This window comes from Haliotis rufescens, unplaced genomic scaffold, assembly GCF_023055435.1.
Source record: "Haliotis rufescens isolate VD_foot unplaced genomic scaffold, xgHalRufe1.0.p SCAF_40, whole genome shotgun sequence".
NCBI classification, from domain to species: Eukaryota; Metazoa; Mollusca; class Gastropoda; order Lepetellida; family Haliotidae; genus Haliotis; species Haliotis rufescens.
This window is the reverse complement of record NW_025964113.1, coordinates 3511919-3528265: the sequence shown is the minus strand read 5'-3', so window position 1 is coordinate 3528265 and position 16347 is coordinate 3511919. Positions and strand designations below refer to the sequence as shown.

Below are 16347 nucleotides of genomic sequence, written 5' to 3'. Positions count from 1 at the left end.
TCAGGCTCACTGAATTGGTTGATACATGTCATCGTATCCCAATTGTGTGGATCGATGTGCATGATGTCAATCACTAGATTGTCTTGTCCAGACTCGATTATTCACAGACCGCCATCATATAGCTGGAATATTGCTGAGTGTGGCGGTAAACAACAAACAAACAAACTTTGAAATCAAGTGAAGATTGCCTTTTACTCCAAAATTAGATAGATCCTCATATCCATTAGCATCCCTATATATGAGGCCAATTATGGCTGGAATAGTGCTGACAGTGGTTTAACCGTATTCCTTCACTGGTTATGCTTGTTCTGTGTTCAACATGGATTGTGTTCTTCTCTGGTGCAGGTTGTGAGGACCACAGCTCTGACACACTGGGCCAACTGTCTGGATCTGGCAGCCGACTCTTCCCTCATTGCAGTTGGAACCAATGGTATTATTATTATCATATTATATACTGCCCTTATCCAGGTACTAGTATCTGCTCAAATGCTGTTTATTGGTTCCCCAACCAGTGGATCCATATGCATGCCTGTTATCATTCTCAACTCCCTGGGGAGTATACAACCCAAGCTACCTTCGAGCACTAAAGGGTTTTTAATCGCCTCACATAGAAAGGGTACTAGGAATTGTGCTGAATGTCAACTTCACTGTTTGCCAATAATTGTAAATAATAAATCTCAACTAAAAATTGTAATGGAGTTAATAAAAGATTAATGATTAATAAATGCTTTATGAATAAATCAGTCTTTCAGATCACTGATTTAAATATACGAGGTCAGAATCCCAAAACTTTGCAATTATCTCTTGACACAGCCACTACATTGTAAAACTCTTAGGCCAAATCTAACATTTGTTTCCAGTTTCCAAGCGACCCTAATCTGGAGCAACTAGACCCCTTTCCTTGTTTTTCTTACTTTGCATTATTTCTTTTATCACCATCCCAGTGTTGTCTGAGTTTTATGCCAGAAGCTTAAATGTAGTGTTTCAATATAGATAAACCAGTCATTGGAAAGCAGACCTTTCTGCAAATATCTCTTTTTCACAGAAAAACAAAATGTAATAAACACCCTAAAAAGAGTGTGCCTTTCAGTGCATTATGCAAGAACCTAAGGGAAATAGTTTTGAGAAGGAATGAATAATATGAGTATACATTATATATTCCTTGAGTCCTAGACAAGAAGAACGAGTTATATGCATAGGTAAAAGCAAAGTGGTTAGGTGGTATCGGAAATATGATTCATCAAATAAATGAGAGTCTATACTTATTGAAAGGGTCTATTAATTCCTTCTCTTTATTGCATGCTGTTACGGTTCTATTAACATTTTCTTTGTCAGAGCGTCTCTTGAAGCTGATGGACTATTACGAAGGCAGTTTTCAGGATTTCATCGGCCACAATGACTCGGTCAACATCGCTAAATTTTCCCATGATGGCAAGCACCTACTGACGTCAGCATACTCAGAGATCTTTGTGTGGGAGGTCACTGTGTAATATAAGAGAGCATGTTCTTTCCATCCCTAAGAATGCTGGATCTTTTCACAAGAGCAATGGTTTTCCATCCAGAAGAGCATCGGTCTTTACACAGGATTCTATTCCCAAGCCACATTTGGAAATTTGAGCTCTTCCAGAACAACCATCATCAGGAACATCTCTCCACATGATTCTGCATCAGGCTCTTCACAAGAAAAACATAAGATGTGTATGTGGGAAATCATTCTTAAAGATGAATGTGTGAAAAGACAATACCACCTTGACAACCCAGTTAGTGTGCAACTCACATGTGTACAATTCCGTCCAATGCATACACATGTTTATCATTCCACAGTGCTAAAAAATACTGAATATAACAAACTGTCATAATCAGTTATCCTTGTGTGCCTTTTCCATATAGTTTTCTCACCATACACTTGAATGCGTAGTAATATTGTGAGAGGACACACAATTGTTTAATTAGGGAGTTTGTAATCTGGTAGACACGACTGAAATAGATCTTCCACATTAGAAACATGTATGAAAGTATTAAGTTAGATAATGTACTTAGCATCGTCAGTACTTCACAGGTTACAATATTCAGTGTAATAGTTATGCGTCTATTTTAGTTAGCTAATGAAATGAGGCCGTGTGTAACACACTGAAGTCTAATAGGAAGTGTTGAGTAGATTTCCACAAGGCTATGGCACATGTTGAATGAGAAACATTATTGATGTAATCAGAGCACTAGATTGTTTCCCTCTCACTGGAACCAGGCTGTGGTTGATTTGTAGATTTAAAATAGTGACTACACGGCAAAGCGGCTGTATGTATTAACAGTTTATGTTGGTGTACCGGTATACAAGTTAACTAGTGGATACAAACCAATAGAGTATTGATGACGGTACCAAGAATTGGTTTTAAAAATAAAAATATGCATGAAGTAGATATGACTCCTGGTCCAATCTATTTCATACTGTTGTACAAAGTTGATGCAGATAACTTATTGTAACATACTGCAGTTTATGTTTCAGCTGTTATGTATGTATATCGGACATGTACTTCGTTTTATACTTATCTGCTGTTAGCATGTGAAATCTGTTTTAGCTTAATAAATACAATACCTACTTTATCTTTTATTCTTTTGTTGCAGCTTCAGTTATATAAAAATGTTGAAGTTCATGATCCATGTCTGTCAGTTTGGCAAGTAACAGGGGATGTAATGGTCACAATGGGTGAACACGTAGAGTACTCAGAGATGAGGGATGACACTTGCACTTTCAACCTGTTTTCACTTTTTCTCTCTGCTGGACTGCTTCCAGAATTCCTTCATGTTTTTGCAATATAGCTGACTGTGTGGACCAGATAGATTGTATATGTGGGAAGCACTATAGAATTTAGCAGCACAATTTCTTATGAGAATGTTTGTATCAGTGACACTTGACCTCATACAAAAGACAATCAGATGGGTCTCAAAACTTCGGATCCGGGTTGGAATAGGTCTTCAGCAACCCTTGCTTGATGTAAAAGGCGATTATGCTTGTCATAGGAGGTGGCTAACGAGATTGGGTGGTCAGGCTCGCTGACTTGGTTGATGCATGTCATCGCATCCCAATTGCGTGGATCAACGCTCATGATGTCAATCACTAGATTGTCTGGTCCAGACTAGATTATTTACAGACCGCTGTCATATAGCTGGAATATTGCTGAGTGCGGCGTTAAACAACAAACAAACTCAAACCTTCGGCTTGTCTGCCTGACAAGCTAACTGACCGAGCTACATCCTCACTAGACTGTGCATTTCTTAATAAGGGTGGAGAAATAACATTAAGTATTGATTCCTAAAATTAGAGAAAATGTTATTTACAAATAACAAAACTATTTACAGTTTTTGCTTCAGTAACAGTCAACAAATTTGTCATCTTCAATGTCCTTGTCTTCAGACAAAATGTCCTCCAGAAGAGCAAGAGGGTTTTTGCTGTACTCATCAGCACTGCCCGACAATACAGACAACTTTAGTTCAATGTCAGTGTCTCTTAAGAGTTGAAGAACAGTTGTCAGCCTAGCTGTACTTAATTCTGGTTCAGAATTAACAGGATGGCTGCCATTGGTTTCATCACCATTTTCAACTTTCAATTTCTTGAGCTTATTTTCATCAACATCATCATTGATTTTTCCTTTAAGATTCTTCAGTATTTTGTAAGATTTTTCCTGAACATGGTTGTCATAGTCCTCAGTACCTGACATGATGGCTTCACAAAAACCTGTCTGACTCAGCACAAAGAGATCATGTGTCAATGTGCTGCCATTATCAAGCTTTCTCTTTGTGCCACTTGGTAAAAGATTGACAACATAATCAGGAACATCTGAAGGAAGACTCTTTATCTTCTGATCACAGACACATTGCCAGAAATCTAGAGTATTTGCCTTCACTTCCCAGTCAAAGTCTGCCATTGCTTGGACCATAGATGAGAATATTTCCCTGACAACTGGTTCAGGTATACCTCTGCTAGAGTGAATGGCTTGTAGGCTTGAAACAGCAGCCCTGCGGGGGAAGGCTTCACTGTCTGTCTTTATGATCTCCGTTAACTTGTGAACAATGTCCGCCTGCAACAAAAGGATTTCTGATGATTGAAACAAAAGAAAAAGGTTGACAATAAATGATACATGCTAACATGTCTACCTTGAGTTTGACCAAGTTGAGTAACATCAGCATCTGAGGGTGATACTTCTTGAGGAGCAATTGGTTGAAGATGCAGCCTCCTCTGAGTGGGATACCCCAGGAACCTGTACACCCGATGGGCCAACTACTAGAATGGTTTGTCTTTTCAAATTACTTATTGGTCTCCCAACAGAGGTCCATCAGCATAATACACAACATGAAAGCATATTTTATGATTTTCAGCCATAGTTTAACAAGAAACGTTGTTCACCTCTGTTTGTTTGAGCTGAGACAAGAAGGCATCACAGAGCTGAGGCGCCATGACAACTGTGGCAATAAGCCTGATGGCGCTGGCTCGGACGTAGCTGTCGCTGTCTGACACACACTGCCAGGCCGACCCCAAGATGTGGCTGGATGACAGAAGAGCCCCAGCAGCAGGAATATCTGTGTTATTGAATACAATGTTGAATATAGTGCAGAAACTATACAGAAATTAACTACCATGTCTAAATTGATCAATATACCTGTCACAGTTATGTTAACATTGACCACAGTCAGTCTGACACAAGCAGTTTCTGTTAAATTGAATCTAAATATTGCTTTTCATATGACAAGCTGAGGATATATATGGCTTTCAGATCAGATCAGGAATGACCAATTTTCAGGTCAATCTGACCAGCAAGAATCTTTTTCGTCATATCCTTGTGGGGACTGTGTCAGATAAGATTCTTAGAACCCTATGCTATCTAAAAACCTAAAACAAGGATTGGGTGCTTCCAGTGTCAGACATGAATGTTTGTGGGTCCTTGTATCCTGGCGGCATGGAATGATATTTAGAAAAAAGGCCCGTGTTACAGGCTGTTGTGATTTAGCGGGAATATTGTTTACAACAGTGAAAACATCCACTCACTCCCTTATGGTCATGTCCTATAGAAGTGTCAAAGTGATGTCTACTTACTGTGTAGGCTGGCAAGTTTGATAACGGCTTCAACAGCAGTGTCTCTGTTCTCCCACTGAGTGCTCACAAGATGCCTGTCCAGCTGACGCACAACTAAGGGGAAATAACTGGTCAGGTGTTCACTTCCATTTGGTGCAGTTGCCAATAACCTCAGTAGAGACAATACACAGTCGAAGCCGTTTTGTTGTAACTGAAACACCAACTTGCAAGATGTGATGACTGATTTAACAGTTGGCAACCAATACATTTCAATCTGATAATTCCAAATATTTTAATTAATCATATCTATATTATGGAATCTAATTCATTGCGTAAAAGCTCTTCCCTGTACACTATTCTCTCTCTTAAAAAAACTACTGGTATTAGCCAATAGATTCAGTAATCTGTGCACATCTTAATGGTGTCATCTTGTTGTGACACCTTTTCCTGTTACCAGTAATCATATTAATAGTGTGGTGTGGTGTGGCTCGGTTCTCACCATCCCCAACACCCACTGCTATAGTGCATGTAACATGTCCGTGTTCATTAGAAATATGTCCTTGTACGAGTTAACGGCAATCTGTACTTGTGAATGTTATGGAACACATGTTTCACATCTCGTCCTGAGACTCAGTAGTAATACACTTCATGGCTACACTGGTTGGTTATAGCTACTACAGTGGTATAGTCTACAACCTTCAAAGGCAAAGATGAATTAGTTGTATGATTTAACTCCTGAAGTTATTTTTTGTTATAGACTTAAAGTTTAGCATGCATATGACTCAAAATTGTGCTCATGATTGTCCTAAAAATATGCAGTTAGTCATGAATCCTCCCAGTTTTCACAGACTAGATGAACCCTGAGATACAATGTTCTTACCGTGTTGTCAGTGAATGTTCCACTTGCAATCTCCATGATGACATCAAGGGCTTTAGTTATTATGGCAACAGGAACAGAGCTTCCTGGTTAGGTGAGAAATTGATTCAGAGGTTATCACTGATACCTACAGATTAACCAGAAACCAGACTAAATCAACCAGCTTAATCACCCTACTTCTAAAATATCTCTCATTTTGTTGTATTTGTTTGTTGCGCTAATGCAGCACTCATCAATATTCCAGCTATATGACATCTTGCCAATAAATACACGAATCTGGACCAGGCAATCCAGTAAATGTTATTATGAGCAACAATCCACTAAGCCATCAGGATACAATAACACAACCAACCAAGTCAATGAGGCTGACCACTCAATCTATTTAGTTTCATCTTACGACAAGCATAGGTTCCTAGGGACCAATTCTGACCCCGGAATCATCATGGGGCTCTAAAAGGATCTCCACATACTCACACTGCATTCAAGAACATTTTACTGATATAATGATGTTTTGCATGTAGCTCCGCTTGTACTAGTCCGCACTAATGCCGATTTTATAATGCTAGCCCGCTGAGATACCATGCTGTAATGTCACATGGAAACCCCACTCCGAGCTGAGCAGTTCTTGCTTAACCCCCTTACTGCTGAGTACCAGGCAGGGTAATAACAAGAACCATTATTTAACGTCCTTAGGTGTGAAACATCCGGGGATCGAACCACCAATGTGGCAGACACACTACACTACAGAGGCAGTCCCACCAGGAGTCTGATTGATTGATTCTACACAGTTCTATAACTTACCAATATTGCAGTGGATTTTGTCCAGTAGACTGAGCTGCAGACGTTTGTTATCCACAACATTCTGTCTGATGTCATTGGACAGATGATCTGCCACAGGCACATCCACTCTCAGATGTGTCAGCTCCAGTAACTGCAGCATCATCTGCAGGTCTCCGTCCTGGAACACCACAACCATTGATAGTCAAATCTGGTAGGGCTCCTCCTTACACAGCAACTCTAAGTTATAGCAAAACTATTTTATTCATAATGAATATGAAAACGAAAGTGTGCTGCAAAACTCAAACTTCAAACTCAGAAATCTAGACTTTTTATGGTGCAATAGTCAAAGCTGTTCCCGAGGGTCATCAAGATTGCCACCTAGTTCTACGGCCCAAATTTTAACATTCAAAACATTCAGACATTGTTACTACTCATACACTGCATTCCTCCATCATCTGTTCATATGCAGTGCAACAGTGATGTGTGTTTATCTTTCATACATGGTATGAGGCAGTTTATGTCTCGTGGAAGTCCCCCTACTCCTTGCATGAAGATTGTGCAAAACCTCCCACTGCCTTACATTGAAGCAATGTGTAGAGCAGGCAAGGCTATGGTACATGTTGCAAATGTTGTCAAGCAGGAACTATTCACATTGTGCGATGTAAGCTGAGCACTCATTGGTCCAAGGTGCTGCCTTCCCTCTCAATGGAACCAGGCCTTTGCTCTTTTTGTTGGTTAAACAAAGTACATATTGGTTGCATTAGAGTATCTTACCGAAGCAAGAGAGTTAACTTACTATAAAAGTCCAGTTTCCACCCTTGCCGAACTAGGTTGGAATTATGGAGTTATATTTTGGCTGGACTAACAAGTTTATGCATAGTCCAATCAAAATCACACAACGAAATCAACATCCGGTTGTAAACTGCCGTGCAGATTTCGGTTGATTGCAGGATTTACAAAGCATGTGTACCGTCAACAGATATTTTGCAAATCTTTTCATGTTTTTAATCAAGGTGCTCACGTGATTTGACGCACTTCTCGAAGTAAGACCCGTTTTTTTTACAATATAGATCTTGATTATCGATCCTATCATCTTCACTCGGCGCCGCCATTTTGTTTAAAGCACATGCAAGTGATATGAGAGGTGGGATCTGACTGGTCAATATGAGGGACATAACTTGTAATAGCCACTGGTGGCGCCCCGATCAAGCCCAGAAATTCCAGCCTAGTTCGGCAAAGGTGGAAACTGGACTTTTAGAGTCAGTTAACTCCCTTGCCTCGGGAAGATGAGTATCGCCTGGTATCTTGTGATACGATGCAGATCATATGGACTGACGATACTACTGGTATCACAATACACCACATCAAATAGTAAGAAATGACTGATTGTTATCTCAAATATTTTAACAAAGAAAACCACAAGAACCAAATGAAGGGATGGTTGTTAAATTAACAGTCAGTCAGCGCATCCTCAGCTTACAGAGGCCACTACTTCTGCCATTATGGGAGGTAACTTCATTAGTTCCTTTTCTATTTATAGCATATCGTGATCTCACAAACTGGCGATTCTAGTATCGTGTGTACCTAAGTATCAATGATATCATGTATGGGTGAATTGTTACAGCCCTAGGCGGCATGTATTCAGAGGTGATGGAGAGTTGTAATGTATTGACGATGACCTTCAGTTTAAAATAGCTAGTTCCACATGACATGAGACGTTTTAACAGGGTTTACCTTCAGTGGCAGACAGTCGGTGGTGTGGAGGAGCAGCTGTATACACTTTGCCTTGTTCATCATGGCTTGTCTACATGCCTGGAGCAGGCTGCTGTCCACAGGCAGGGGTGGTTCCCCCAGCATGATGCTGTAGGGCAACAACACTTTCTCCTGCAGCTCACCACACACAGCCAGCTCCTTGAAACTACCAACACAGAATATAGATGTACCGTGCCAGCTCCGTGAAACTACCAACACAGCATTCAGCAATATTCCCTCTTTATAAGGTGAAGTGAAATTGGGAAATAGCCCCTTAATGCCGAGCATCAGACAGGGTAACAACAAGTACCATCTTTTAACGTCTTTTGGTATGGCGCAGCCGGGGATCGAACCGTGTACCTTCCTCTCTCCGGGCTGACGCTCTACCACTAGTTCACGAAGGCGGTTCTCTCTTTATAAGAGTGTCAGGTCAAAATTATTCAGGACCAGAGTGAGTGAGTATGGTCTTACACCGCTTTTAGCAATATTCCAGCAATATCACGGCCGTGTACACCAGAAATGGGCCTTGTACCCTTGTGGGGAATCGAACCCGGGTCTTTGGGGTGACAAGCGAACGCTGAACCACTGGGCTACTCCATCCCTCCTCTGGACCAGACCATCCAGCGATTGATATTTATGAACAATCCACACCACTGAGGTGTTATGACTTGGAATGAGTTATAGATTCCATCATAGATTACGTCAGACCAATTCTAACCCGGAAACCCCAAGTGGTTCAGACATGGTCTGTTTTATTCACCAGACTATACTATGCACTACAGAGAAGACAGAGAAGCATATCTCATGTCACCGTACCTTTGGTGGATTTTGACAGCTAGCTTGTGATACTTGCAGACATTTCCCTGCTTTAAGCCATCAATACTGTGATCTAAAAACCTCTTCATGAAATCATCAAGTCTGTCATTTCCTCTGAAATAAAGAAGCCACAATAAACTGATTATTATATTTTCGAATTTGTGCAAAAGGAGTTAATTTATTTGTATATTTTCTTTCTTTTGAAACAAACTGTTCAAGGAGTCTGTTAACATAAAGTTCCACACCCGTGAAGAACCGGGTTAGATTAGGTCTTCAGCAACCCAAGTTCCAAAGTAGACACAATTTATGGATAACAACTTCTTTAATACTGTAAAGGCGACGTTTCGGTATAGATCCTTATACCGTTGTCAAGCAAGACTGTCTTGCTTGACAACGGTATAAGGATCTATTCCGAAACGTCGCCTTTACAGTATTAAACACGTTAAAGAAGTTGTTGTCCATAAATTGTGTCTACTTTGTCATCCATGAACTTCTAAGTAATGCCTATCAAACAATTCAACCCAAGTTCCAATAACATTCACATGAATGTTTGGTTGGACTATAAATATGGTCTATATCAATAAAAGAAACAATCTAATCTAATAACTGATTTATAATAACATGAATAATCAGGTGGGGATCGGGCTGCGACTGTTACATGAACTAATAACTACTAACTCAAATATTCATCTATTTCGGTTATGTGACTCACATTTAAGCACAGGCCCTGGAAACCTCCAATCAAAAACATCAGGACCAAGTAACTTCTAAGGCTAGTGGGTAAATATTGTTTTAAGCAACAGTCTGTAGTATTCCAACTGCATCTTCTAAACAGTCAAGTCTGAGTAATGCAACCAGTGGTTGATAACATGAACAGCAATCCACATTGCTGGGGTACATTGACACACAATCAGCCAGGTGACAAATTGTCATTACACAAGACACAAACCCTTAATGGGATATTTTGGCAAAGACGAGGCACTGTGGATCTGTCCAAGAACAACCCAGTGTATGTGTCTCAGTACTGGGATTGAAATAAAGCTCAAAGTGCAACTCGAGAAGAGTGAGTGAGTGAGTGAGTGAGTGAGTGAACGAGTGAGGTTTTACGCTGCTTTTAGCAATTTTCCAGCAATATAATGGCAGGGGAAACCAGAAATGGGCTTCACTCATTGTACCCATGTTGGGAATCGAACCTGGGTCTTTGGTGTGACTAGCAAAAGCTTTAACCACTAGGCTACCCGACCGCCCCTGAGGATAATGAGGAAAAAAGGTACGGGGTTGGGGACTAGGGTCGCATGGGAAACCTGAATCACACTCTTTTTTTTTTTGCCTAGTGTTTGGGTATGATGACACCAAATCAGATTGATCACAAGAGTTGGTCTTTTCGATGGTCTCCGTCCTGAAACACCACAACCATTGATAGTCAAATCCTCCTGATTTACATGATTATAGTATCATCCATCATATGTCCATACTTAGTAGCTAATGTGCCAATGAGACCACACAATTCCCATATTAGACATCTCTTACAAATACACACAGGGGTCACTAATCTGGAAGTTTGTTAATCTTGACCATGTTACTATGGAAACAAGATCACCATCCAGTCTGTCATCCCATATATTCTAAATAATTCATTTTCACTATAATATGCCAGTTACTTTTGTAAAAAACCTCTGCAAAATATTTATAAGTGAGATTCTAGATAATACCTTTGCTGACATAAACAGAGGCATTTCATGAGTGCCTCTCCACAAAGAGAACTAGATCCTGATCGTCTTCCAAGGCAGATACGCAGCATATTGTGCACAACTTCCTCATCATAGATTTCTTGTAATAGACCTTCACTGGAGACCAGAATAGACAGGAGGTTCTCAAGGTACAAAGTCAATGGTCTGTCTGGTGAATCTGCTGCCTGTCGTAACTCTCTGTGAATGTCTTCAGACAGGAGGTGGCATATTGCTACTTGGCATCCTGGTTTTCTTTCCTCTGCATCCATTTTTAACTGATTCTGTGCCTTTAATAACATGGTGATCAGTTTCCTAGCTGAGGAGTGTAGAAACAGACTTGTGTCTTCTTGTAAAGACTGGACTGCCTGTTCTACATAATCTGAAATACAATTTCAGAACATATTTGGATTCTTCAGATTGATAATCAATGTGCATACACAATCACATGACCAGAAAACAATTAACATCATCATTCTTACAAAGCTGGAAAGTATTAACACTAGGCTACGAGATAAAGATTGTGTGACCTCACATCAGATGCAGTCATAGTTGACCGTCTCAAGGTCTTACCAGATACAAACTAGTGATTCCTATATGCATAGGAATTGAGCATGGAGTCCAACGGGGTGCAAAAGACCATGGCTATTTGAATCAGAAAGACTAATTCAGTTGTTAGTATGCATGTTACATGTAGGAACTTTCATATTCAGAAGCACAAGAAACAACAATGTTCAGAATGTCTATGTCAGATTTTCTTCACTCGAGGAAATTCCAATAATCCCTATTATAATTGTAAGACTTTAAATCTCTATTTAATGTTCTCAGAGTGGTTACTGTGGGGTCCCCATTTTCATTCCTTGGACCCCCCAAAATAATTACTGAAAGTCACAAGGTTTCATAAATTGATGGCCACTTATAAATCCTGTAGCCTGGTACAATTGTCTGACCTCATGGGGATGTTATAGGACTACAACATACACAGCATGACTGCAACATTCAGTTCACTCTGACGAGTCGAATGCATGGATGAAACGTGTCAAGTCATAGCCACAATGATCCAAAGGGATTCTATAAACAATACCTACCTCCATTTTCTAACCGTTATATCATGTCTGTTTAAGTTTATTGAAAATGACCCCAACAAAAGCTTCCTGATATAATGCTTTAGAAGCACCATCCCCTTGCAAGTGTAGGAGTATGTAATTATGTATATATTATCAAGTGTATTTTAATGTCAGCTTTTGTTTGAATCCCTAAGTCTTAGTCCTAGCTCAACCACCAAATCTAAACAGCATCACTATTACAATAGCACAGTCAACTTTGCGCTTGCCTTCTCTATTATTTCTCTGGGTCTATATTGTCTAGCCCCCGCCCCAGCCCCTTAGATTCAGTGACAGGGTGCCTCATGGGACTGGTCAGCTAACATTCACATTTTCACTGGAGTCTGTCTTGGAACAAGTTGTCTTTTCATCGCTGGACATAACTGCAATTGATCAGAGGTTAGTTAATGTTAGTTTTGTGTTCTTATTTACTGTTCTGGTGTTAAAAGGCTTTACTCCATGTACTCAGGTGCAAATGTATTATCATGATTATTTCTTAGCTTTCTTTAATAGTATGCATAATGCAATGTGTGGTAAATATAAATCACATCATCTATCTTATTCAAATAAATGTAGTACAACTATGTTTGCTTAAATCCTTTACAATATTAAGTAATTTTATTATAGCTAATTAAATCTCATGTGGCTGTTACGAGTGAAACAATACAGCAAGGTCACGATTACAATACGTATCACAATACATGGGTCTAGATACAATACGTATCACAAAACATGGGTCCTGATATGATATGTATCATGATATGCATAATTATGTCAAATCACATGGAAACTTCTTGACAATATATATTTCAAAGCAGGTTCAAAAGGCACAGCTAGCTGTACACACATGTTCGTAGCAGCTATTTTTAGTAGTGAACCTGAAACACATCTTGCGATATTTGACTGACTAAAATGTTGGGGAATCATTAAATGAGTAGGAAGTACTGTAATATATTTCAGAAAGATTTCAGCCTGTATCCCCCTCTTATATGCTCAATCCATTTAATTATATATGTCTTTGAGTAGGGGGAAGAGGGAGGGGGGGGGGGGGGGGGGGGGGGGGGATGGGAGAGGAAGGAGAGTATACAGGCAGAAACCTTACCTATATATAACCAAGTCTATCTTCTTGTATCGATACAGAAAACATGTATAGTGTATGGCATCGTCATATGAAAACTCACCGATGTATCGTTTCACCCTTAGTGGATGTTACTTAACTTATTGTTACTGTAAGTAAATATAATCTGTACATATAATGTAGCTATATACCATGATATACCTCTAAACTAATTAAAAGTTCTGCACAGAGCATGTATGAATGATAGTTTACATGATGAGGAGATTGATTAGAAATAGATATTGTTATTGTATATACATAAGAATGTTACCATACTGATGTAGTATGTTACAGTGTTTGATTTGCCTTATTTGTTGGTTTGACAAAGTTACATGGGGATGAGTAATAGTTGGAAAGATGTAAACAAAATTTTGAAAGAAATTTATCTTTCTTTCACATATGTATAACGATAATCATACATATGAAGTACATAAATAATTATGAAAAGATAACATTCCTGACTATAAATTATTACACAAAACATGTTTGTGTTATTCGACAACAGTCATAAGATGGCCACATGCCCCGTGCTAGACTTGTTTACCTGCCCTTGAATGCTTGCAGCCGCTACGAGGCAAAGGGCAGGGTACCAGTCCAGCTCTGTCAGACCTATTTCCTCATACAGCATTTTGCTGCAGTGAAACATTGACCCATTTCCGTGTAGCGGGTCTGCCTGTCGAGTGGGGTGGAGACATGCCTACAGCAACGTTAACCCAGTTTCCGTATAGCAAGTTATTAGCAATTTGGGACAGTGTGAATAGCTGATGTGTCAGGCTACAGGAGCAAACATATTACTATTAGAGAGGTAACTCTCATGGAGAAGTACAGTTCATGATTAAAAATAACAAACGCACTCACAACCTTGTGGGTTTTAATTTTAACAAGATCTGCATGACTCCACAGATCTAATTCAATATAAAATAATATTACAACAATGCAGCTATTACTTTGAAAAGATTAATTATGAAAACATACTATTAACTTTACCACAGCAGATACATAAATGTTAGCAGTATCATGTATACCACTATGATTGTGTCAACGTAATACCCCATGTTCCATGAAAACAATAACATATGTTTCAGGAAGTCATTGTTGTGAAAACATATTTCTCGTTTCATTTTCATAATGTTTGTTTTCTTTTTTTACATTACAATTTACATAAATATTTAACATGTTTAAACTGAAATGTGCCACATTCTCATTCTTGATTCCTGAGGTACCACATGCAAATTACAATTTCTTTACCTTCTTGGTGACACATGTGCATATATATTATGACAATATAGGTACTTGCTTAAAAACCTGGTAGGTAGATATGCTACAAAATTTCTTTGAGGCATGTTGATCCTATGGATCTTGTATTCTATATGTTAAGGTTCAGGTGAGTCATCTTGGCAAATTATATTCTAGTACATCACGTATGTGATGTCATTGGGCATAGTGCCATACACATTACAAGGTTATTATATCTTATTGTACATATTCATGTTGTTATGCACTCAAATAGTGTGCTAAGGATAAATTTCATTATCATCACTGTAACTATACATAGTTTACTTTATGACAAACCCTCTATTAATGGACCATGTCATTAGGTGTCTTCATTGATATTTTAAGCAAACTAGTAAATTAATACGGATCATAGTAACCATGTGATCATATAATTATAAGATTCTAATATTTGTTGATAAGTTATAATTCTAATGTTATATTTGTATGTGTAGATTTGTTGCATATCTTAACTTTGTGTATTTATGTCCACAGGGCCTTCCTTTCTGTCATCAATCTTTATAGATACTGCCATACATGATAAAAATGATATCTGAACCTTGTTTATGATACATTCACTAGTGAGTTAGTGAGTGAGTTGGGTTTAATGCCGCTTTTCACAGTATTCCAGTTCAATCACAGCGTGTCAAGGGCATGTTGGAGGAAAGCCTGAAGTGAGTGATGCAGGTGCCAGATGTTTACCACTTTGGTGAAACCCACGAGCACAGATATGATGCTTACAAACCTAGAAACATGATCAGGGCGAACCAGGATTTGAACCCACAATCATAGGTTTCAAATCCTGGTTCGCCCTGATCATGTCCCCAAGGGATGTAAGTCTGCAAAGCGAATTTCGGTGCCTTAGACAACTGGGCCACCCGCGCCCGATACATTCACTAAACCACTCCAGTTACACAAGTTCTGTCAAGTTACTAGGACTGCAAACTGCAATAAAATAACATAATTTGTATAAATGCTTTGTCTGACTATGTCATACTGATCTAACAAACTAAAAACTGTTATGAACAGTGTTTAATTGACACATGATGACTTTTCTACCTTTCTCTTCTGTCAGCCATGTCCAACCGTTTGAGGTCCCTGCTACTTGGCTCAAGCTATCGAAGTAGGATGTTCCAATAGATATGTCCTTCCATAGACCTTTGTTACTGATAGTTTCGTACAGATGCCGGGAAACAATTAAACCTTCTTTCTGTGCTTCCTGTCCTGCGAGCTGGAGAGCAAATGTCACAATGCTTGACTCCAAATTGTCAATTTTCTCACATGCCTTTTTAATAAACTGACTTCCTCTTTTGCACTCTGTATCTGAAACTGAATGACAAACAAATGTATGTCTGTATGTTTTCAATTTCGCTCAAATCTAGCTCAGTCTAGATAGTTAGTCCCTCATTAAAATGTTAATACATTTACTTTTACACAGTATTTATCTTAACAATATCCAGAGATTGTTTCAAAGAAAGACAACAGCAAATTAAAAACGTTTCTTCTCTTCAATAATTAAATGAAATTTACATGGTATTCAAACTCAGAAAGTTTATATCTGTAATTTTACATAAAAGCATGACAAGACCAAGAAGTTCTAACATTTTTCCTTTAAGATATCCAGGAGTCTTTGCAGGCATGTATCGTCAGCTATTGGTTTCTGTATATCTAAGAAAAAATCAAAGACGTCTGACAATTTTTTTACGAATTGACTATCATTCATTCTGTTTTCTTGGGATGTCGCGTCTTCTGCGTTTTTAAAGCAGGTGCCAAGCTCGTCGCAGCAATTATCCATTTGCCGAGCTCCCTTTACTCATGTTACTGGAGGGTAACGA

At 39.0% G+C, this 16347-nt stretch overlaps 2 protein-coding genes across 3 annotated transcripts in view; one reads left to right on the top strand and one right to left on the bottom strand.

The window, feature by feature from the left end:
- Window positions 1–2601, top strand: part of LOC124138893 (WD repeat-containing protein 90-like) — a 61825-nt gene extending 59224 nt beyond the window's left edge. For both annotated transcript variants that reach the window (XM_048382699.1, XM_048382698.1), the window contains exons 42-43: window positions 346–430; window positions 1336–2601. In XM_048382699.1, coding sequence (XP_048238656.1) covers window positions 346–430; window positions 1336–1490 — 240 coding nt within the window. In that variant the 3' untranslated portion in view covers window positions 1491–2601. The remainder of the gene's footprint in view (window positions 1–345; window positions 431–1335) is intronic.
- Window positions 2602–3307: 706 nt separating this feature from the next.
- LOC124138845 (BRCA1-associated ATM activator 1-like) lies at window positions 3308–16337 on the bottom strand. Its single transcript, XM_046505733.2, has 10 exons — window positions 16115–16337; window positions 15572–15841; window positions 11006–11402; window positions 9294–9407; window positions 8460–8643; window positions 6747–6903; window positions 5949–6031; window positions 5090–5279; window positions 4403–4575; window positions 3308–4076 (listed from the first exon to the last, which is right to left on the bottom strand). Exons 1-10 carry the CDS (start codon window positions 16305–16307, stop codon window positions 3366–3368), a joined length of 2472 nt encoding a protein of 823 aa, XP_046361689.2. The 5' UTR covers window positions 16308–16337; the 3' UTR covers window positions 3308–3365.
- Window positions 16338–16347: the final 10 nt, after the last annotated feature.